Below are 23179 nucleotides of genomic sequence, written 5' to 3'. Positions count from 1 at the left end.
TTACTTTTATATTTTTATGCTGTTTGGAGAGGTTAGTTGTGCTGCCATATCTGAAATTAAGTGAGCATTAGACTTTGTAGAAGTTGCATCTGCTGTGGTGAGAAAAACACTGTACTGGGATCAGGAGACCTCATTCCACCTATAAGCAGCGCAAACTTCTCACAATTCATGAAAACTTTTGGGTTTCAGTTTCTTATCTTTTAACATATGGACATCTTATCTAGATTACCTTTTAAGAGCATCTTACCATTGTGACATTGTTTCAGTGATATGTGAATTTCTTGTACTTAAAGACTACCTGAGTGAAAAAATACAGAAAGCAACCAAGTCTGCCAGATGCTTTCCCTTGTTTCTGATTTAATCCTCATAACTATCCTGTGTTATAGGTGGTATCATCCCTACTCTGCAGATAATGATAGCGACCATTTTTTGAAACTGTGTGCCAGGCACTGTGCTAAGCACTTTACAGACACTATCTCACTCAGTCCTCCCAACAACCCAATGAGGTGGGTACTGTTATCCCCATTTGTCAGATGAGGAAACCAAGTCTTAAATTATAGACCTTGACCAGGATCATACATGGCTAGTTCTTGGCAGAGCTTGGATTGTCCCAATTCCAAAGCAATTCTCTTAGCCATTGTGCTGCACTGCCAGTGTGAGAATGAAAACACTAAGTTGCAGAGCAGTGAAGAGCTATGAAAAGGCAGAATCACTATTTGGACCCTTTTTCTTTTCCTATTCTGAGTTCTGTATACTTCACAAAATATTATATAAACTGTATTATTTGAACTTGTCAAGTCAGTGACTGTAGAACTAGTATCAATTTTTATTATAGTTATTTTGACTCTGATTGCCACTGGCAGATTTAGTGTGCTTATGTAGCATATAATAATATGAGAGCATAATGAGAGCATTGGTTTTCCTTTTTCTCTGTGTCTTTAGCTACTATACATTTCCATGTATCCATATAAAGGTACCCTCCAGCAGCAGTAACTGGTGGACATCCATGCCGAAAGTATTAGCAAACTGTGCAAGGTCCTATCCACCTGTTATTAAAATTTCAAAATTCAGTGCTGTCTGGTTTAATAAAACTGATCCTATCTATTACATGGTAATCACTAGATTTTAATCTACCCAAATCTGAAGGATGCAGTGAAGTTTTGCTATTTTACCACAAGCAAAGTGATTTGTCTAGATGGATTATCAAATTCATATCTTTGCTCAGGTGTTCCAGATTTTTTTAATTTGATGCTCAAATGATCTCTAATTTTTCAGATTGAACTGACAATCTGAAATAACCAATATGTTTCTCTTTGGTATTAATAGGTATCATTAATATTTGATATTAAACACCAGCCTTCAGTACCAGTTGGGCAACTGTGGGTGGAACTGCTGCGATTCTATGCTTTAGAATTTAATTTGGCTGATTTAGTGATAAGTATCCGTGTCAAAGAATCAATATCTCGAGAATCAAAGGATTGGCCCAAAAAGCGCATTGCCATTGAAGGTATCTCATAATGTTTATCTTTAATTTTTTTCTTCTCTTTTCTTTTTTTTTTTTAAGGTACCAGTCTAACAGCATGCTTTTATTTCAGTCTCTTTTCAGCTCCTACTTATAAGGTAGGCCTGACCTCAAAGGTGATCTAAATAGTTAGGATCTTGCATGTGTTACAATGAGTCACCTAAAGGAATTAAAAGGTTCATCCTGAGTTTTTAAAGAACTACAATGATATATTTTAAATTTTAAGCAACTGGAATAATCACTAGCTGAGTTCTTTCTTTCCTTGTGAATTGTTTAACACCTTAAATGCTTAATGTTTTTTCCCAGTGATCTGAGTTTCCCCTTTCCTGCTGTTCTCACTTCTGGATTTTTAAATTCAGTTCTTTCATGGATTATTGTTGGTGATGTTTAGTTTTGCAGAGATGAGGAAAATACTTTTTCTTGTGAAGACTGACGTTCTAAGTTGTATAACTCTCCAGTAAAGGGAACAGATAATTATTTTTTAAGTAGTAAATAGTAACTTACTCATAAAAACACATTTTTAGTGAAGGCTTATTTAACTGAAGCCACTATATCAAAGACACACTGATGTGCTCTGTAGATGTCATTAAATAGACAAGCTCTTCTCAGCTTTGCAAAGTCAGGAGGTTGAAACCCCTCTAGAAATCTTAATTCTCCTCCTTTAAATAATTTACAGAATCTCCTAAATGGAATTCTCTTATTTTTGCTTGATTTTTTTTCAAGCTTTATGTTGCATAAGAGGGTTTTTTGCATTTTGCATAAATTCTGTGTGCAGTCATGGGGATCTCACATTTTTAAACCCTCCCCTGCAGTTTCTCTGGCTCAGCTCTTCTGGCCAATTGCCTAACCTGCTGGAGTTCTAGGGGAGGAGAAAAGATTGAGAGAAGTGGTGTCTCCTCCTGGTGCCTCCCTCTCGCCCCTGAAATTCAGTCCAGCCAATTCAGTGATGGGGCTTCCCAGGGCAGAAGAGTGGAGGTAAGCTCGACAAACCACAGGGCCTGGCTGAGTGGGGAGGCAGAGCACTCAGCAGCAAAGCCTATAGGGAAGACCTGACTTCCTGAGGGCGCGATAACCACACTGATGACATCTTTCTTACCTCCGCAGTCACGGCAGAATAGGGAAGGGGTTCTGTACAGGATGGGTTCTCTTCATAGAGCAGATGTTTCAGAAAACATTGCTTTTTGTTCTTATACTGTTATCTTCTTATTTCCCATCTGCAGTTTTTCTTTTTTAAGCATATAAGATATAAATTTCACCATTATTCGTTGTCTGTTTTTATCTGCAACAGGCTGTTTTAGAAAATGAAATAGAAATATATGAAGTGGTGTATTTCTTTTTTCATTGTTGTTGTTACAGATCCCTACTCTGTTAAAAGAAATGTGGCAAGGACCCTAAATAATCAACCTGTGTTTGAATATATACTACACTGTTTAAGGACAACATATAAATATTTTGCTCTTCCACACAAACTTACAAAATCTAGCCTTCCAAAGCCTCTGAGCACAGTAACATGTATTTCAGAACATTCTAAAGAAGTAATAAATCATGATCCAGAAATACAAGCAAAAGATGATAAGCTCAGAAATTCAGTTTTGGCTCAAAACCTTGGTGCTACTACCACTTCAACTGCAAATACCTGCAAGACTCAGCCACTTACCCTTAAAGAGACTGCCAAAAGCTTTGGAAGCCCACCAGCTGAAGAAATAGGAAATGTACACATCAGGAAATGTGCACATCTGGAAAACCCAGGCTGTGTCCAGGCAGAAGTCAGTTGTAATGATTACAAGGATATTAAAGTACACCATCAAGAAACAGGAAGTAAAAATGAGAAGGAGAAAATCAGAAGTGATGGCAAGCATCCTTTGATTGCCAATGACCCTGGTCTAAGGAGTAACAAATGTGGAGAGCTCATAATTGGCAGCAGCACACATAATTATGAGATAGATAGCACTTTGAATTTAGAAGGCATCCAGAATCCTACAACTAAAGTGTGTGATGGATTTGCTACTTTCAATGACAAGGTTAATGTTGAGGAAGAAAGTGTAGAAGGTACTGATGAACTAGAAGACTCTTTAAACCACTTCGCCCCTTTAGTCCAGGGCCAAACATCTGAAATCATTCACTTTGATGAAGAGGAAGAGGAAGATGAAGAGGAGGAGGAAGAACCCAGGCTCACTGTTAACCAAAGAGAGGATGAGGATGGCATTGCTAATGAAGATGAGCTGGACAACACCTATACTGGATCAGGTGATGAAGATGCTCTGTCTGAAGAGGATGATGAATTAGTTGAGCCTGCTAAGTATGAAGACTTGAAAGAAAGTGAAAAAAATGTAGATGGAACTCTACTTGTGGAACTTAATAAAATAAATCTAAAAGAAGAAAATATATGTGCGGAAAATTCACCTGTGGACCAGTCTGATTTCTTCTATGAATTTAGTAAACTTATCTTCACCAAAGGCAAGGTAATGAGTGCCACTAGGAGACCTTAAACAATTTTAACACATATAATTTGAATTTTCATATACCAGAACATAATTCTCCCTGTTTTGGTTGTGGTGAAGAAGTTTTGTCTTTTATCCTAATATAGCCACTTGATTTGCCTTCTTTCTTACCTCCGCAGATTTGTGGGCATCTGCGTAGGAGGAATGGAATGCTGATAGTAACTACCCTGTTCTCCTGATGGCATCATAGGATGCCTTCATCTCTCAGATCATTTAGTATCTACATTTCGTTTCATTTATTTGGAAAGTGAAGAGTAGATTTTGTCCTTAAAAAAAGAAAAACAAAAATAAAAATGATCCAGACATGTAATCTCAGCAACTCAAGGGGCTGAACAGGAGGGATAGCAAGTTCAAAACCAGCCTCAGCAATTAGCAAGGTCCCAAGCAACTTAATGAGACCCTGTCTCAAAATAAAAAATAAAAAGATCTGGGAATGTTATTCAGTGATTAAGTGCCCCTGGGTTCAATCTCCAATACCAAAAGAAAAAAAAGATTCCACACCCCCATTGTTTGGCAAATAAAGTTTTAAGTATTGTTTTGCTTTGCCATATTCCTACAGTCTCCCATGGTAGTGTGCAGCTTGTGCAAACGAGAGGGTCATCTAAAGAAGGACTGCCCTGAAGACTTCAAAAGAATCCAGCTGGAACCTTTGCCACCACTAACACCCAAGTTTACAAATATCTTAGATCAAGTTTGTATCCAGTGTTACAGTAAGTTATTCAAATTTCTTTTGATTTTTCAGAAAAGTAAATTGACTTATGTTGTTCTTACTAGAAATTGGGAGGTACTTTACCACTGAGCCACATCCCCAGTCCTTTTTAGTTTTTGTTTTGAAACCCTTGCTAAGTTGTTAAGGGTCACTCTAAGTTGTTGAGGCTGGCCTTGAATTTGAGATCCTCCTGCTTCAGTGGTCATACAGGTCCCATTTGGGAAACACAATAAGTAATTATTAAAGAAATACAGAAGGAGGGAATACCTTCTAAGTTGTTTTTGTTTTGTTTTGTTTTTTTGTTTTGTTTTGTTTTGTTTGTGCTAGGGATTGAACCCAGGGGCTTGGGAATGCTAAACTCGTGCTTTATCAATGAGCTACACCCCCTCTTTTAGGTCTTAAGATTAATGTACTATGTTAGCATTTCCAACTAATAGATTACATTCCTTGAAATGTTTTCCTAGGTGCACTTTTTCGTGACCAGAAGTATTCCCTTGCTAAATAAGGAATAATTACATATTGCCCTCTCCCTTTAGGGGCAATAAATCTTTAGAGATTTTCAAGGCACTTTAGTATAGTAAAGGCTTGATAAAAGTGGTGTTGAAAAGCAATGTTATAGCAACCTGTGTTTACATCTTTAATCCAACATTTCCAAAATTTGAGCATAAGAATACTTTTTAGTTAACTTTAATTCATAGTGTACATGGCATTACAGCCCTTTAAGGAAGAGTAGAGTTTGGGAGAGCATTGGTATAGCAAGGTTTCAGGTTCTACAATGAGAAAATATTTGCAAGAGAGGCATTCCATTCCACTGCTTAGAATGAAGAACTTATGCTTCATGTTGCTACATCTTGAGGTGTCCATCTATGCTGAAAGATAGTTTTTAAAAATGTTTGAGACATTGTCTCACTGTGTTACCCAGGCTTCTCAAATTCCTGGGCTCAAGTGATCCTCCCACCTTAGCCTTCTGAGTAACTGGGACTACAGGTGTGCACTATCATGCCTGCCTGCCAGGGATTTAAAAATGGAAACAAAAACTTTTTACATTCAACTAAAAAAAACCTTTTTGGTGTTTTAAAGCTATCAAAGAAAACTAGGTTCTCTATAGGAAAAAGCATGCACGTGCTCACAAACTTTTGGATTCACTCTTTGGGGTCTCTATGAAACCTAGGTACAGAGCCTGTCCAAATTAGTTTCCATTTTAAGAGTAGTTCTTCCTAATAGACGCTTCTGTTAAAGAAAAAGATTATTTATTTTACATTACTAATGCTATCTAGGTGAAGGCACAAAAATTGGGTGTTTTCTTTAAAGCCTGTAAGTTTTACTATCTAAAAAATGGTTTCAACTTTTTCAAAAAAAAAAAAAAAGTCAACAGTCTTTTTCTCAATGTGTCTATTTATTTTAAACAGAGGATTTTTCTCCAACTATTTTAGAAGATCAGGCTCGTGAACATATCCGGCAAAACCTAGAAAGTTTCATAAAACAGGACTTTCCAGGTAAGTGATTTGTGTTTTTACCCTTAAGAAAGGTAATTTGACCTTTACATGTTTTACAAGCACACTAATTTTGAGAATAATAACATCTTTCAGTGATTGTGGGTTCAGTGTTTCAATTGTTTTTTGATATACCTAGGATGGTCTTTGGTCCACCAAATCCTGGTTTGTGAACAGAAGAGAAAGTGTCAGTGTAGAATTTATTCTAGTAGATGCCACAAGTGAATTTCACTTAATATTACATTTATAATCAGAGTTCATACCTCTAAACGGTGCATTTATTTAGAAAGGAGTGATATATTATTAAATGTGTTGAAATGATCTCCATTTTGTTTGAAATGTCCTTATATTTAAAAAGAAAATGGCACCTAGTAATCTTTCATGTCATATACAGCTTGTATATTAAAGTAAACTTGGAAAGAAATATTTTTAGAATAAATAAATGGTTCATAAAAATTATTATGAGATAGGATAGTTAACAACTGGGTATTTTTGATTCATGAGAAGGCCATTTTGATCAAAAAATTAAATGTACTCAGGTAATTAGTTATTACTTTTCATATATTCCTAACAGGAACTAAATTGAGCTTGTTTGGCTCCTCCAAAAATGGATTTGGGTTCAAACAGAGTGACCTTGACGTCTGTATGACGATTAATGGACATGAAACTGCTGAGGTACAGTGACCACATAAAACTTGCATTTGCTGTGGCAGTGTGATTTGACCAATCTTGACTGATAGTACAGCTTGGTATTTTCCAAATTTATCAAGGCATTCCATATGGAGTGTGCCATTTGGCACTTACTCTAGCCAAATACATTAAGCTTAGAGGTGAATATGAAGAATAGACTGCCTTGCAGTTTCAACTTTTAGTACAAAGTGGATTGGAAAGTGACCTCTGGGATTTCTACAAAACCAAACCAGCTTCCCTGGTATCCCATTGGCCTGGCCACTAGACTGACCTGGATGTATGCATATCTGTACATTATCTATAAAGTTTTATATTTGTTTTTATTTTTAACCAGATAGGCAGTGTGGTAAATAATGAGTCTAACTTTATAGTCCAGAGACCTGGATTTGAGACAACTTTGCTTCTTCGGTACCTAAACGTGGTTTTTGGTAGATAACTATAAAATGGAAATAATAATTTCTATTCCTCTTGCTTCAGAAGATCATTATACTGCACATCAGCTTGGTTTATGTATATCAAGAAATAGCAAATTATGGCCCATGGACTGAATTCAGCTCACAGTCTGTTTTTGTAAATAAAGTTTTATTAGAACAGAGCCATACCCATTCATTTATGTATTGTCTATCTGTTTTTCTCCATGTCTGCAGAGCTCATGTGACTCACAAAGCAGAACAAGTGTGCCAGCACTTATAAGCGTAAGAAGGCACTTATATAAAAACTATATAAAGTCTGAGACATACTGAGTTCCTATTTATTTTTGTTTTGTTTGTTCTGTTTTATTTCTGTTTTTATTATTTTTGATTTTGGTTAGTGGTGCTGAGGTATTGAGCATGCTAGACAAGGGCTCTTACTGCTGAGCTACACCCCATGACCCCACTTTTTGAGTTTGTAACAGTAGTCCAAAGGCTATATATCCAGATGAGTACTGCTACTGTTGCTCAAAAGCTTTCTTTGCCTTAGTTTCAAGTCCACATTTTGAAGATAAAACAGATTTGGAAAAATGGACAAAAATGATCTACCCAGAATTTGGTGAATAAAATGAATAAGCAAGTTTAGGTTTGCCCTATGGAACAACCCTATTATACAACCTTAAGATAGATTTTTTTTTTTTAACCTGGTTTGTAAAATAGTTTTGAGGGCATTGCTAAAGTGAAATTCCAAATAGGTTCTGGGATGTGTACAATCATCAAAACGGCTTACATTGGTAGGGACTGTGAAAGTGTTTTTAAGTATGATTTATTAGAAATATTATTCATATTTGCTATACTATCTTAATTTTCTGCATTATAATTTTGGATAGTCTTTTGGAGAAACAATGCGAGCTTAATCACTCTCCACAGCAAGTCATCAACCCTTAAACTATAATGAAGCTTTTACCTGGAATTAATAAGATGAGGGACAGAAGCCCCCTTTTATGTATTCTGGCACATAGGGTACTTCTAAGAGACATAATTACATAAAAAGGAAATGGGAGTCCTCGTCCATAGTTCAAGACTTTTCAGGAAGCTCTCAGTCCATGGCTTCCTGACTGCTTTTAACCTTTTTTGTACATCCAAAAGCAGTTAGGACATAGGATTTGTAGCAGTTTTTGCATATTTAGAATATTTCCTCTGAATACTGACTGTGATTCTCAACTAAAAGTGAAAAACAGAATGAGTTTAAATTATTTCATTATATGTGAAGACAGTGGGTACTATAAACTGTCTTCCAGTTTTGATTCATTTGTTTGTGTCGTCTTTGTTGCAGGGATTGGATTGTGTAAGAACTATTGAAGAATTGGCGAGAGTCCTCAGAAAACATTCAGGTACCTCTAGAGATTTTTTCTAAAAATACTGTAAAAACGTTTTTTAGTGTTTTGTGAACTTAGAATTGATTAATGCCAATAAAGCAGTATAGTGACTCATTTTATAAAATACTTGCAATGTTAGTGTCCTTAAAAAATATTGTAACATATAAATATGAAAGACTCGGAATTGGTGACAATTGGTGTGCATATTGTTCCCTACCTCAATTTGTGTGTGTGTGTGTGTGCGTGTTTCCCCTGCAAGACAAAGTATATACCAGACAGGAAATTCTGTAAATCATTTTACTTAATGATATCATATAAATCAAAGCATAGAAATTATTAAAACCTCATAAAGCATAGTGAAGAACATTTTGGCCTGGGTAACTGTATTTGCAACTCTTCTGCTCATCAAGCTATTATAACCCTGAGCTAGTCACTTCACTTCATTTTTTTTAATCAAAAAATCAAGAAACCTGAGAAATTATTTATAGCTATAAAATATATGGGTTTTATAAATCTTGCACAGAGCTAAAATGCCATTAACATATTATTTTGCTAATTTGGGCATCTATCAATGCTGTTAATAGTGAAAATCATCTTTTAAAATGACTACGCCAAGAACTGAGAATGAAAATGAACTGTCCTTATGGAATTTAAAATCCATAGACTGGGAGTGTAGCTTAGTGGTAGAGCGCTTACCTGGCATGCATGAGGCCCAGGATTCCCAGCACTAGGGGGAAAAAAATCTGTGGTCTAACCATGAAAAGCTTTCTTACATTTTAGTTAAGAGTAGGCTTTAGGGGTCTGGGGCTGTGGCTCAATGGTAGACTGCTTACCTAGCATGTGTGAGGCACAGGGTTCAATTCTCAGCACTCATATACTAAATGAGTAAAATAAAGATCCATCAACCACTAAAATTAAAAATATATATATTTTTTAAAAAAAAAAGAATAGACTTTAATTCTCAACGTGGACATAGACATACACATAAACCTTTATTGCCCCCACTGCTTTCAATAGGTTTTATTTCCAAGAGTTTTGTTACTTTTTTTTTTTTTTTTTTTTTTTTTTTTTTTTTTTTTTTGCTTTTTTGCTTTATTGGAGATTGAACCCAGGGCTTCACTCATGGTAAGCAAGTGCTCTATACCACTGAGCTACATCCCCAGCCCACTTCCAGGAGTTAGATAAGTGGATACCAAGTTGTTTAAGTAATGGGGAGGAAAAAAAACCCTTAATTTTGGTTATTCCCTGTAAAAGTTAAGCTAAAGCATAAGGTATTTTTTGGTTTTGTTTTTGTAGGTTTTTTTTTTTTTTTTTTTTTTTTTGGTAAAGTGCATTGATATAATTTATTTTAGTTGTTGAATAGGCATTTTACTCTTGGGAATTTTCTAAAGATTATTTGGGTTTTGTTTTGTTTTTGTTTCAAAGGATGTGCAAAAGAAGCTTAAGTACTGTGTTGCTACAACTATTACTTTTTTAATATTGAGCTTAATTTTTACTTTTTATTATTGGTCCATCTCGTGCTGCTATTTCTGTACCACTTGAGATTAAGCTTCAAACATCATGTCCCTTTCCCTGAGTATCTCAGGGTAAATTTCCTAAGAAAGAGACATGTTAAAAACAGATCATTTTTAGAGTAGAAATGACGTAGGCACACAGATAATAATAATGGAATGCAAATTACATGGAATAAAAATTTTATAGCAGCTAGAAGGCCGTATTTAAAACAATATTTTAAAAAAATAATCTCCCAAAAGTAATTTTATTGGATACCTACTATGTGTTTAGCACTATGTGTTGGGCACTTAAGGATTGCAGAAAAATTAAAAATGAATGTCTTTCTATGAACAGCTCCCAGATCTTAAGATAGGTAAGATAATCTCACAGCCTGTGTAATAATATAAGGTAGTATTCAATTATCAAAATGAGTATTTTGGATGAAGTAAATTCTGAGGAGAGAGATTATGAGAAAGAGTTGTATAGGGGAAATTGATGGAAGAAATGGGCATGTTGTGATTTCATAGGATGATGAATACATGGAAAGGTTGGAAAGAGAATTCATTCCTAAGCCTGCAGAGATGTGAATATAAGAATTACTATAGTATATTTTGGAGGACAATGAGAAAATTGCTACATTTGGAGAGGAGTTTCAAGTGGGAAATAGTAGGAGATAAGATAAAGTCTTTAGACACTTGGAAGCTGCTGAAATTTCTTTGGGAGGGGAAAGACCGTATAAAAGCAAAACATAAGTCTTTTTAGGCAGCTGCTGTAGTCTCTTCAGAAATGTATAGTCTAGGTGATAGGGCAGAAGGACCTCAGGTAGGGTGCTAGTAAAAAGGTTTGAATGATTCCAAAGGGGAAAATTTTTAGAGTTTGTACTTACAAGCAGGAAATACTTGAGAAATGGAAATGTTTGCAGTGAACACCTGTGTGGAGGTGTTTAGTTTGCTGTGAAGGTATAATCTCCAAGAGTTAATAGTCCAGCAAGCAATTAGAAATAGTAGGGTGACAGAATTGAAGATGAAAATAAAAGTTTTTGTACTGGAAACCTGAGAGACTGTCCAAGAGTGATACCACGAATTAAACAAAATTGTAAGGAATTGTTTGAGAGAAGTTGAGGACTAAGCCTTAATGTCAGTGGATAGAAAATAAGAACAAATACTGAACATGGGAACCTTTTGTTTGATAAAATAAAATCAGTATGATATACTGTGAATAAATGTTAGGACAAGTTTTTATGTATTATAGTGGTCAATAGTGTCTAATTCCTGAATGGGAAAGAGTTGGAGAAAAAGATTTATCTAATTTAGAGGTGATACAGCAAAGTAGTTGGTAGGGATTTTGAAATCAGACTCTCTGGGGGGTGTTTTATTTTGTTTTTGTGACAAAGGGAATTGAATTAAGGGCAGTCTACCACTGAGCTATATCCTCAACCCTTTTCATTTTTTTATTTTGAGAAAGGGTTTCACTAAGTTGCTAAGGCTGGCTTACACCTTGTCCATCCTCCTTCCTCAGCCTCTCAAGTAGCTGTGCCTGGCTCTTTTTTTTTTTTTGTTGTTGTTGTTGTTGTTTTAATTTTTTGTTTTGTGGTGCTGGGGATTGAATCCAGAGCCTTGTGCACCTAAAGCAGGCACTCTACCACTGAGCTATATCCAGCATCCCCACTCTCTGGCTTTAAATCCTGGCTTCCCGTTTTCAGGCTTTATGATCCCAATACCTCACTCAGCCTCACCATAAACACCCAATTCCTAATCTGTACAGTACCATGCCTATGCTAAGTATTCAGTAAATCCACGCTTTCTTATCTTTCTTCCCCATTAGTAGTATAAGTTAGATTTCCTCTGTCTCCCACTCAAATCTTTCTTCGTGAAATTTCTTCTATCATCTGCATGCTTTTTTAAGTACCAGGGATTGAAGTCAGGGGCACTGGACCACTGAGTCACATCCCCAGCCCTATTTTATATTTTATTTAGAGAAAGGGTCTCACTGGGTTGCTTAGCACCTTTTTGCTGAGGCTGGCTTTGAACTCTGATCCTCCTGCCTCAGCCTTCTGAGCCACTGGGGTTACCGGCATGTGCCACTGCATCTGGCTGTCTACATGCTTTATACCAGAGTTCTATGATGTGATCACTGTATATCTGCCCTCTAGACACTATCAGTTAACATTCTCAGAGGAAATTCATACTTCCACATGTCAGAATAGACTCATTTTTCTCTTTACTGCCTGCCTTCTGTTACAACCACCACTGCTACCTGCCCTTCCTTCTGAATCCTCTTTCTAGATTGTGAACGTTGGCATCTTTGGAATCTCTAAAATGGGTGAATTGATTATTAGTCTGACATGGAGTTTATTCAGCAGAGGTTTAGAATCAGTCATGCTTCATTTGAACCCCATATCCACTATTTACCAATTGTATGTTCCAAAGTGGGTTTCTGTGGGTCTCTGTTTCCTCATATATAAGATGAGGTTGATAAATCTAAGTAATATTTGTAAAGGACTCGTTGCATGCCCCTGGTAACATATTCAGTGCTCAGAAAATGGTAACTCTTACTGTTAACAGCCCCTGATCATTTCTCCTCTCCATCCTGTTATAGATGCTCAAGCATGTCTTGCTTTCTCTCTGCATTCCCATTCCACCATGATAGTTCAAGCCCAGATGTTTTTCCTAAGTGGCTACCATGACTCTATTTCAGTGTCTCCAGTGTATCCATTGCCAGGGGCCTTGTTTAAATAAAGATTGTCAATGATTATTCCTCACTTACAACAGCTAGTTGACTTCTCTTTATCTCTGAAGATAGTTCTTAGGATATCTAGGGATCTGGGTTCTTCTCAGTTTCTTCCCTCTTTTTTATCCATTTCCTTTCCTTCAAATCATTCCATAACCTGCGTAATTCCATGGAAGGTCCCTCAAGCCATTCTGTTTCATAACATCTTTGTATGTGGTTTTCTTTGCCTGATAAATTCCCTCAAACCTCAACTATTGTTTTCACATTCTTTTCTTTCAAAGGCTAGCTCTGGCAATTTCCTTCTCTCTTACTGAAGTTGATTCCTTCCTCTTAACCTTCATAACTTCTAGCTCCATGATGAGTAACTTGTTTCAAAGGATTCAGATTTTTGCCTGTAGGCTTTTCTCCCTATTAGGAACAGTCATGAAGAGAATAGACAGAACACATACTCCAGATACTATGGTAGATTCCTGTTTTGGTGTTTATCAGACTAATAATCTTAGACACATGACATGCACACACACACAATATCCAGTAAGTGCTAGTCCAATACAGTGAAACAAGCCAAAGTTACATTACATCATCTATGTTGAAACATTAGCTTATAAACCATTTTTATCCCCAGCTGCTATATTTAATCACACTGTCTTATTTCCAAACCTAGGTCTGAGAAACATATTACCTATTACAACAGCAAAGGTGCCAATTGTGAAGTTCTTCCATTCAAGAAGTGGCCTGGAAGTGGATATCAGTTTGTATAACACATTGGTAAATTTTTCTTTAGGGAGATTAAGGAGAATAACTATCCCTTTTTAAAAACTCCAAATTAAATAAGCCATTCATTTCATGTTAGTCATTCTTTTTTTTTTTTTTTTTTTTTTTTTGGTGGTGCCAGGAATTGAACCCAGGTCTTGTGCGTGTTAGGCAAGCACTCTACCAACTGAGCTGTATCACCAGCCCTGTGTTACTCATTCTGTAGAGAAAGATTTTTAAGTACTTGCCGTGTGCTCAGCAGTGTTTTAAGGGTGGGGATAGAGAATTCAGTTAATATGAATATTTACTTCAGCTAGGGAAGTTGTTCAATGGTAGGGCATTTGCCAGTATGCATGAGTCCCTGGCTTCCATCCCCAGCACCACAAAGTATGCTATTCAACAGTTGAAAAAATATTTATTTATATATTACTATTCTGTTCACTTAAAATGAGGTCAGAGTGGCAGGCTCTTTTGTTTGTCTTGAACTTTGCTGTAATTTTGTAGTGGAGGTGTTTTGGAGAGAACTATGTAACCATGGTGCCCACACCTCTCTTGGTCTCATGTCAGTTTTGCTTCAGGATTTTATAGAACTTCTTTAGTCCCCTGAGGCCATTTAATTAAAATAATGCCGTGGTGTGAAGGGAAACCTTATATTTACTTAAAGGAAACTAATTATTTATTTTAATAGCCCCTTATTTTCTAGAACTTCAAATTAAGGACATATTAATATAATGAAAGTCATGAGATCATATGTTACTTACAATTCTTTGTTATTACCTAGTAAATTAACAAAATGTATCTGAAAAGAAAAGGTAATCTCAATCTAAATATATTCTTCCTAAAATTAATCACATTGTGAACATTTCCAGAATATTCCAGCTTCAAATATTTTTTCATCTAATTGATAGCCTTAAAGTATAATTTCCCTTTTAACAGGCCCTTCATAACACAAGACTTTTATCTGCTTACTCAGCCATTGATCCCAGAGTGAAATATCTGTGCTATACCATGAAAGTATTTACAAAGGTGAGTAAGCTTCTTGTTATGATTTATCAGTAAATTGCATTGCATCTTCAAATCTTGTTGAAACAAAGTCTGTATTTTTTTAACAAAATATAACCATGTCCAATGCTTCCTATAACTTTGGGAAGCCCTCTACAGCAAGCTAAATTTTGTTGTCTTGAATTTTACATGATAATCTGATCTTGCTTCTGGTTACTAGTTCACTGCTTCATTGGGTTCATTGTGATTTCAGTTGGATTGGTTGGTTTCATTGGCATATTTTAGCCTTTGAAAATGTGATTTTTTTAGGAAAGGTAGGGGGCGGATCTCATGAAAATCAAAGGGAGATCAGTAGAGGAAAAAAGGGACCAAGGGGTGGGAGGGAAGGAGGGGCAAGTGTTGGGGAGTGATACTGGCCAAATTATGTTGTTACATTGTGTGCATGTGTACATATGTAACAACAAATCCCATCATTATATACAACTATAATGCACCAATTAAAAAAATAAGTAGGGAAAAGTGATTTTTATTAGTTCCCCAGGTGAATACCTTATTTTTAGTGATTATAGGATGGCTGCAAATTTAGTAGAAAACACTGGTGATCTCTCCTTTGTCTTGCATTTTCCTCCACTTTAGATGTGTGATATTGGTGATGCATCTAGAGGCAGCTTATCATCATATGCATACACTCTTATGGTGCTATATTTCCTACAGCAGAGGAATCCACCAGTCATTCCTGTTCTTCAAGAGGTATTCGTTAAAGAACTTGTATTTCTCTTCTATAAAGCTGGGTGATCTCTCAGCCCTCTTCCTTCTCTAAAAGTCTGTGGCTCTGTAGTTAAATTTTTAACTATTTTCCTAGAAGTTTTTGTATCAATGCATTAAGTTTATAATCCATACTAATAGTTTAAAAATTAATTTCAGATATACAAAGGTGAAAAGAAACCTGAAATATTTGTTGATGGCTGGAATATTTATTTTTTTGATCAAATAGATGAACTGGTACGTATTTTAAGAGTAAAGATTTTCCTACATCCTTACTAAAAGTTAGCTATACTGGGCTGTAGTGTAGATGGTCAACAACAATATTATTGCTTGTAACATTTATTTATATGATGGTAATGAAAAGTAACATTACAGAAGTGTCCTTTGAAGAGAAAATATTTTTATTAAGCCAGGTGAGTTTCTAGGCACTATTCCAGTATTTCTGAAATGCCTCATAATTTCAAATGGTTAGGTAACTTTATTTCATGGGAACAAATATTTCCTCTGTGATTTTTGTACCAAGAATTTGGAAAGATTTTCATTTGAGATATAGAGACCTAATAACTCAGGTATTACCAAGGACCTTAGAGTTTATTTCTGAATTTTTCTGATGACATGTTCTCAGATCTGTTATTGAAAACTCAGCTCTTTCTATTTTCAAGTTACAGAGCAGAGATTAATAAATTCATGTAAATGGTATTTTAAGTTATATAATTACATTTTTATGTATTTAAACTCTTAGTTAATTATAATCAAGTCCAAATGTGAATATAGATATTAACACTTTGCTCTAGAGCATGATATCCTGTGTTCCCTTCTGTTTCTAGCCTACCTGTTGGCCAGAATATGGAAAAAATACAGAATCTGTTGGGCAACTGTGGTTGGGACTTCTTCGTTTCTACACAGAGGAATTTGATTTTAAAGAACATGTTATTAGCATCAGGAGAAAAAGTCTGCTTACAACATTTAAGAAACAGTGGACTTCAAAATACATTGTTATTGAAGGTACAATGAGAGTCAAACTTTAAACTGAATAGAACATAGAGTTTGAACTGTGAGCACTTTGTTCTTCCTTCTAACAGGTCTTTTGGGGCCTTTATGAGCTTCTGCCCAGATGTGCAGTACAGTCCTCCTGCTCTCGTCCACATCAGTCTGACTCATCTGTTTCCAGCCTAAAGATTTATTTATTTTATTTTTATTTTTTTATTTTTACAGACTGCATTTTGATTCATTGTACACAAATGGGGTACAACTTTTCATTTCTATGGTTGGAATGGCTTATGCCCTCATATGGGCCTCTCACCAGTTGAAATGCTTTGTTCACCATGACAAATCTTTTATCATTGTTGGTCATATATTGGAAAATAAGGTAGCAGTAACCATAAGAGAGTGTAAAATAGTGGAACTTTTAAAACCTTACTAATTGAGGGTGTGAGGTTCTTTCATCAGGTTTTTTTATGAATAGCAAATAAAGATCTTGAAAATTATAATTACATAAAAATGTTGACATTTATTTTAATTTTTGAAGATTTATCATGCTTTTTATTTTTACATTACTTTCAGATGAGCTATAAATAATAATCTAAACTAGAAAGAATATTCATAATTATATGACCTGCTTATTCTAAAACTGAGAAATTTCAGTTGTATCAGTAGTAACATTTTTAACTGTATAATAGCTAGTATTGTAGATAATAATTTATTTCTACTACACCAAGCAAACAACCAAAAATACTTCCACAGATATCACAAACATCACCAGCATGATCAAACTGACTAAGAAGGTAATATTCTCATATCAGTTATTGTTATAGGGTTAAGCTAAGGAAAGAGGAAACTGTTCATCTAAATTCTCAGATATTTCCTCTTTACTCCTTTTGCACATACAGTGTACATGCAATCCTACATTTTCTCAATGACAGTCCCTCAGAAAGGGTCCTTTAATTTTTTTTTTCTTTTCTTGAATATTGTTTCAAGCATGTGAAGGAAATAGTTATTTATGCATGATGTCTGAATTATGAAAGATTATATGCATATGGTACTTCAGATCATCTATTAAGTAGTGGTTAGATTTAGAAAATAGTATATGTACTCCCATTTCATGGAACAATGCATTCAGACCTCATAAACATTTTTTTTTTTTTTTTTTTTTTTTTTTTCAGTGCTGGGGATTGAACCCAGGGCCTTGTGCTTGTGAGGCAAGCACTCTACCAATTGAGCTACACATACACATCTCATACACATCTTTAATGTCTGCATCCTTTTCATCATTACTGCCACTTTCTACATCATTTAAGAATATTTCAGAACACATCATATGTGCAGCTATCTACGATGTTTGAGATGCAGACATTTAAGACGATATGGGCTATAAAATTAGTGCAGTTTCTTAACGGTTTTTACACTTCTTAATTCCCACTTAAGATTCTGGATAAATTTTGTAAATGTTGCTTAAAAATACATCATCCTATGCTATACTTACAGTATTTTTTAATATGTATGTTTAACTACAAGGACAGTGTACAGATGAGTTACCACTTTTCACTCTTTAGCATACCTATTTACAGATTAAACTGCCACCTGCTGCAGCATTTTCACATGTACGTTAAAAGAACATGCCAAGATTTTGTCTTCCGGTTGAGTCAACATTCATTTTGATGAAAATAGCAAATTGACCATGACATGTAAGACAAATAGTTAGACCTTTACCACAGTGCAGCAGTTTTCCAAAGCTCAAGGCTGACATGCATGTTAAAAAATAATTGCCTATTAATGTACAAATAGACAGTAATGTTGACATGTTCTTTTCTATTAATGGGTCTGCTTTTCTCTTTGTCTGTTAATTCATGTTACTTTTCTGGTCTTTCCATGCCATACAAGCAAATAAACTATTTACACTACTTTTTTTAAAAAATGATATGGGAGTTTTCATATGCAGCTTTTATTGGAAATTGTATACCAAGATCCAAGTAATCACTCTTGTGCCATTGGGCAGGTTTATGTGTCTTTGTGTGTTTTAATTTATCTTAAAAGTATATTTGTGACTGTTGTATACATCCAACACTGACTTCATTAGGTAACATCAGGTAAATGTGTCTTCCACAAACACTGGTTTTGTAATATTAGGCAACCCATCATCTTAACAACACTACAACACTCTCTTTTTTTTTTTTTTTAACTGGGATTTAAACCCAGGGGCACTTTACTGAACCACATTCCCAGCCCTTTTTATTTTTTTTGTTTTGAGACAGGTTCTCACTGAGTTGTTTAGGGCCTCACTAAGTAGCTGAGGCTGGCTTTGAACTCTCAATCCTCCTGCCTCAGCCTCTTGAGCCGCTGGGATTACCACTGTGCCCAGATACACACTCTTTTCTGATGAACACTTGCCGGAAAAACTTGCCTTATATTGAGGAATGTATTACTTAGAAATGTCATGGACTTTAAGCTCATTTAAGAGGCAGTCTTTTAATACATTTATTAATAATAAGCAAAGTAGTTGAATTTTCTTGTATGAACATCACTTATTGAATGAATAGTGGCATTTCCTATTTGATTATCTTATTTGCTCTCTTTAATGTTCTTTGCTTAGATCCCTTTGATCTGAATCATAATCTTGGAGCTGGATTATCAAGGAAAAGTACGTTACTTATTTGTAAATTTTAATGAAATTTCTTTTTCTTTTAATCCATTTAATTGAGTTCTGACTCTTTTCTTCTTAGTGACAAATTTTATAATGAAAGCTTTTATCAATGGTAGAAGAGTATTTGGAATTCCAGTGAAAGGATTACCAAAGGATTACCCCTCAAAAATGGTAAGTGTCTGTTGGAAACGCCAGGAAAAAAAAAAAAAAATTAAGCCCCTAATTTGGACATTTTAAGCATCCAACTTGTACACATTACTTCAATAATAAATATTCAAAAGTCTGTTGAATCTGGCCAAGACAAATGGTTATAATACAAACTAATTCCTAAGGCCTTTTTTAAAGTCCCAGTTTAGAGGCCAGTCATGAGAAATACAGGGAGAAGTAGCAAGAAGTACAGTTTGGTGGGGAAATTAATAATTTTGCTGCTGCCTCTTTTCCTTGATAGCACAAACCAGTGCTTAGAGCAACTTTTTAAATGAGAAAGTAAAACCCACCCTAAACCCCTGAAGGATAGAGAAGAAGGATTTAAGTTTGTTAAATTCTCGTTTTTCCCTTGGCCACCTTCTAGTCCTGATCTATGCCAGCCTTCATAGGTGGCACTGCTGTTCTACCAGTTTCATACCAACCTCATCCAAAGCAGTGTGCTCACATCTAAGGACGTCCCACCCTTGTGGGAATCTAGATTTTGTAGCCTGCTTGGCATAAGTAATAGATCCCCTTGACAGGGCTAGAAGAATGACCCTGCCTGCTCTGTAGAACTACCTGTCCTCATGTAGCCTGACATCCAGGTTTCTGAGAAACCACACTCATCAATAAACAAAACAAACAAAACAAAATTACATTAAAAAAAGAATTATAGAGAAAAATAGTTGGGAACTAGACAATTTTGTTGGGAATAAAGTTATTTTTTTTTTTGCATTTCCTTAATAAAGACTTTCTCTTTAATATTATTTTGACTCACATCATAATTATATATATGGGGTACAATGTGATATCTATATATATGTGCAATATGGAACGGCTAATCAAAATTCGCATATCTTTTGCCTTACCTAATCTATTTTTTGTGTGTGTAGTGAGACATTCAAGAATTACTCGTCAGTTATTTTGAAATATGCCATACATTATTATTATTTGTAATCACCTGCTGTGCAAAAGATCTCATATCTATTTCTCCTATCTATCTAAGACCTTGTACCCTTATTCCCTCTCCCCCTTCCCAATAGAGACATTTTATGTGAAACTTAAGTATGTGACTGTATAGGTACATTCATTTTTGTTTTATTTCATATTAATAATTCACATTTAGATAAATGTATGTTCTTCTAGGAATACTTTTTTGATCCAGATGTACTAACTGAAGGAGAGCTGGCCCCAAATGATAGATGTTGCAGAATTTGTGGGAAAATTGGACACTTCATGAAGGACTGTCCCATGAGAAGAAAGTAAGCAAATGTTCAGAAGGGGTAGTTTTGTTTTCATTTTCTTTTTGTCCTACTTTTTAAATGTGATTCTGTTGTAACAGAGAAAATAAATTTCTATGAAATTTCACAGTTTTCAAATGAATTTAAGATTTTTTTAAATGAAAATGAAGTGATTAAAACATGACCTTAGGTACAGAAAACTAGGACTAACACTCAGTTGTAGAGATGACAAACCTGATATACTTCCTTTTTTTGGTCATGGCCCCGATCATTAATTAGCTTCTCCAACAGGAATAGAAAAAGAAAGGAGGAAAATAAGATTCATTCCTTTCATAGCAGTGAGAAGTTCAGAATCATTTCAGTGAACAGTCAAGTGAGTTGCATTAGGATCTCACCTACATTTCTAATGTACAATAACTGAGATATAGCACATTGGGATTTATATCCACTCACAGTTCACAGGAATGTAGGGCCCTTCATTTGTACTTGGCTTAACTTTAAAAATTGCTGTGAGTAGATAAGCTACTGAGCTAGGTTACCATACTTTGTCCACATGGTATTTGTGGAAGGGCAAGGGAGACATTTTTGTTTCCTAGAGACATATTGGTTTTAGGTGGTAGTGGTGATGTTTATAACTGGAAAGTGATATTCTTATTAGAAATTAATTTTGCTATTCAAAATAAGTCATAATCTAGAATTTGAGGAGCTCTTTTGTAGTATTTTTTTATTATTAAATCTTAGTGATCATATAGGGCAAGGCAGAAATGATTTTGACATTTTAAGAAGATAAATCACCTAATAACCATTTTTCCTTGTGAACTTAAGGTTTCACATCTCAAATTTTTACTACCTAGTAAAGAATGCTAATATGCTGTTCAAGAAATCACCCCATGGATAATTTGAGTTTTATCACATCAGTATCATAGCAGGTATTGAACTAAGTAGTACCTCTAATTGCAAAAATTGGTTTTACAGCACTGTAGCAACGTTGAAAATGGAAAAGAAAAAGAAAATACACACACACACACACACACACACACACACATATACACATATGCACATACATACCAATATGAGGTACAGTGAGCTTTCTGTATCCATGGGTTCCACATCCTTTGACAACTGCAAGTCAAAAATATGTGGAAAAAAAATATATGTATATGGAACATGCACAGACTTGTCTTTTTAATATTCCCTGTGCAATACAGTATAACAACCATTTACATCGCATTTACTTTATGTTAGGTATTATAAGTAACCTAGAGATGATATAAAGTATAACAGGAAGATATGTATAGGTTATGTACAAATACTGCACCATTTGATAAAAAGGACTTGAGCATCTGTGGCTTTTGGTTTCCACAGGGAACCCTGAAACCAAAACCCCCATGAATACTGGGGGATGACTGTAGCTTCTTAAGAGAGAAAATGGTCTTAAGTGTATTAACATCTCTGTTTCCCCCTTGATATCTTCTATTCCTGATTATCTCCTAAACCTGGAATTAGCTTGATATTTTGTTAGGTTTTCGTTTAGATATTTCTTATCAGGTATCTTCCACAGAGTGAGGCGGCGGCGAGATCAGGAAGATACCCTGAACCAAAGATTCCCTGAGAACAAAGAAAAAAGAAGCAAAGAGGACAAAGAAATTCAAAACAAGTACACAGAAAGGGAGGTATCAACGAAAGAAGACAAACCCACACAGTGCGCAGCTCAGAAAGCCAAGCCAATGAGGGCAGCTGTTGACCTGGGGAGGGAGAAGATTCTCAGGCCACCTATGGAAAAATGGAAGAGACAGGATGACAAAGACTTAAGGGAAAAACGTTGTTTCATTTGTGGAAGAGAAGGGCACATTAAGAAGGAATGCCCACAGTTTAAAGGCTCTCCAGGTATGAATACATGTCACACCTTGATGTTTGCACTAACATCTTAAGGCACATCCCCTTTTTAGAGTTCTTTCCTATTTCTTTAAGCAGTGTATTTACCTAGGAAAAGATGATTTCGTTTTCAAGACAGTGAATTCATCCCTCCCTTAAATTCTGATTCCTGGTTTTATTTAAAGTCTTCTGAAAGTCATTTGGTGTGCTTTTTTAAGATTATTAATGAAATGAGAGTATAGTGATCCCCAATACCTGCAAGTGTAGTCTTAACCAGAAAACAAACAACAATTGAGCTTCACTGCTTAGTATTTGCACTTTAAAAATCAAAGCACTGTCCAACCACTAGGCAAAGCAGTAGCTAAAGTTATATCAGGACCCCACAGTCTGGATATAGGTGAGCTTCTTGTATTTTTGTTCATATACACACAGGCACATGCATAGAAATGGGAACAGAAAGGAATATACTACATAGTTAGCAATGGTTATATCTGCAAAGGGGAAATATAGAGGAGTTTATCTTTAGATCTTACCATTTTGATAACTTCTGACAAGTGAGTATGGTTATTCTTAGGATGAGGAAGAATTACATGTTTAGTCACTATTTCAAAATCATGCACAAATCCTAATCCAGGTGGTGGCATGTACTTGTAGTCCCAGCTACTCAGGAGGCTAAGGCAGGAAGATCACTTAAGCCCAGGAGTTTGAGGCCAGCCTGGGTAATATAGCAAGACTCTGTCTTAAAAACACACACTCACACAAAAATTCATTCACAAATCGTGCCCTTTT

The 23179-nt window shown here is 35.4% G+C and overlaps 1 protein-coding gene across 5 annotated transcripts in view; it reads left to right on the top strand.

The window, feature by feature from the left end:
- Positions 1-23179, top strand: part of Tut7 (terminal uridylyl transferase 7) — a 59419-nt gene that overhangs the window by 23422 nt on the left and 12818 nt on the right. For all 5 annotated transcript variants that reach the window (XM_047523897.1, XM_047523893.1, XM_047523896.1 and 2 more), the window contains exons 12-26: positions 1327-1507; positions 2879-3984; positions 4583-4733; positions 6142-6228; positions 6800-6900; positions 8662-8719; positions 13593-13696; positions 14618-14707; positions 15320-15433; positions 15608-15685; positions 16276-16453; positions 19038-19085; positions 19168-19259; positions 20421-20536; positions 22077-22402. In XM_047523897.1, coding sequence (XP_047379853.1) covers positions 1327-1507; positions 2879-3984; positions 4583-4733; positions 6142-6228; positions 6800-6900; positions 8662-8719; positions 13593-13696; positions 14618-14707; positions 15320-15433; positions 15608-15685; positions 16276-16453; positions 19038-19085; positions 19168-19259; positions 20421-20536; positions 22077-22402 — 2830 coding nt within the window. The remainder of the gene's footprint in view (positions 1-1326; positions 1508-2878; positions 3985-4582; positions 4734-6141; positions 6229-6799; positions 6901-8661; positions 8720-13592; positions 13697-14617; positions 14708-15319; positions 15434-15607; positions 15686-16275; positions 16454-19037; positions 19086-19167; positions 19260-20420; positions 20537-22076; positions 22403-23179) is intronic.

This window comes from Sciurus carolinensis, chromosome 14 (genome assembly GCF_902686445.1).
Source record: "Sciurus carolinensis chromosome 14, mSciCar1.2, whole genome shotgun sequence".
NCBI lineage: Eukaryota > Metazoa > Chordata > Mammalia > Rodentia > Sciuridae > Sciurus > Sciurus carolinensis.
This window is presented reverse-complemented; position numbering and strand designations above follow the sequence as displayed.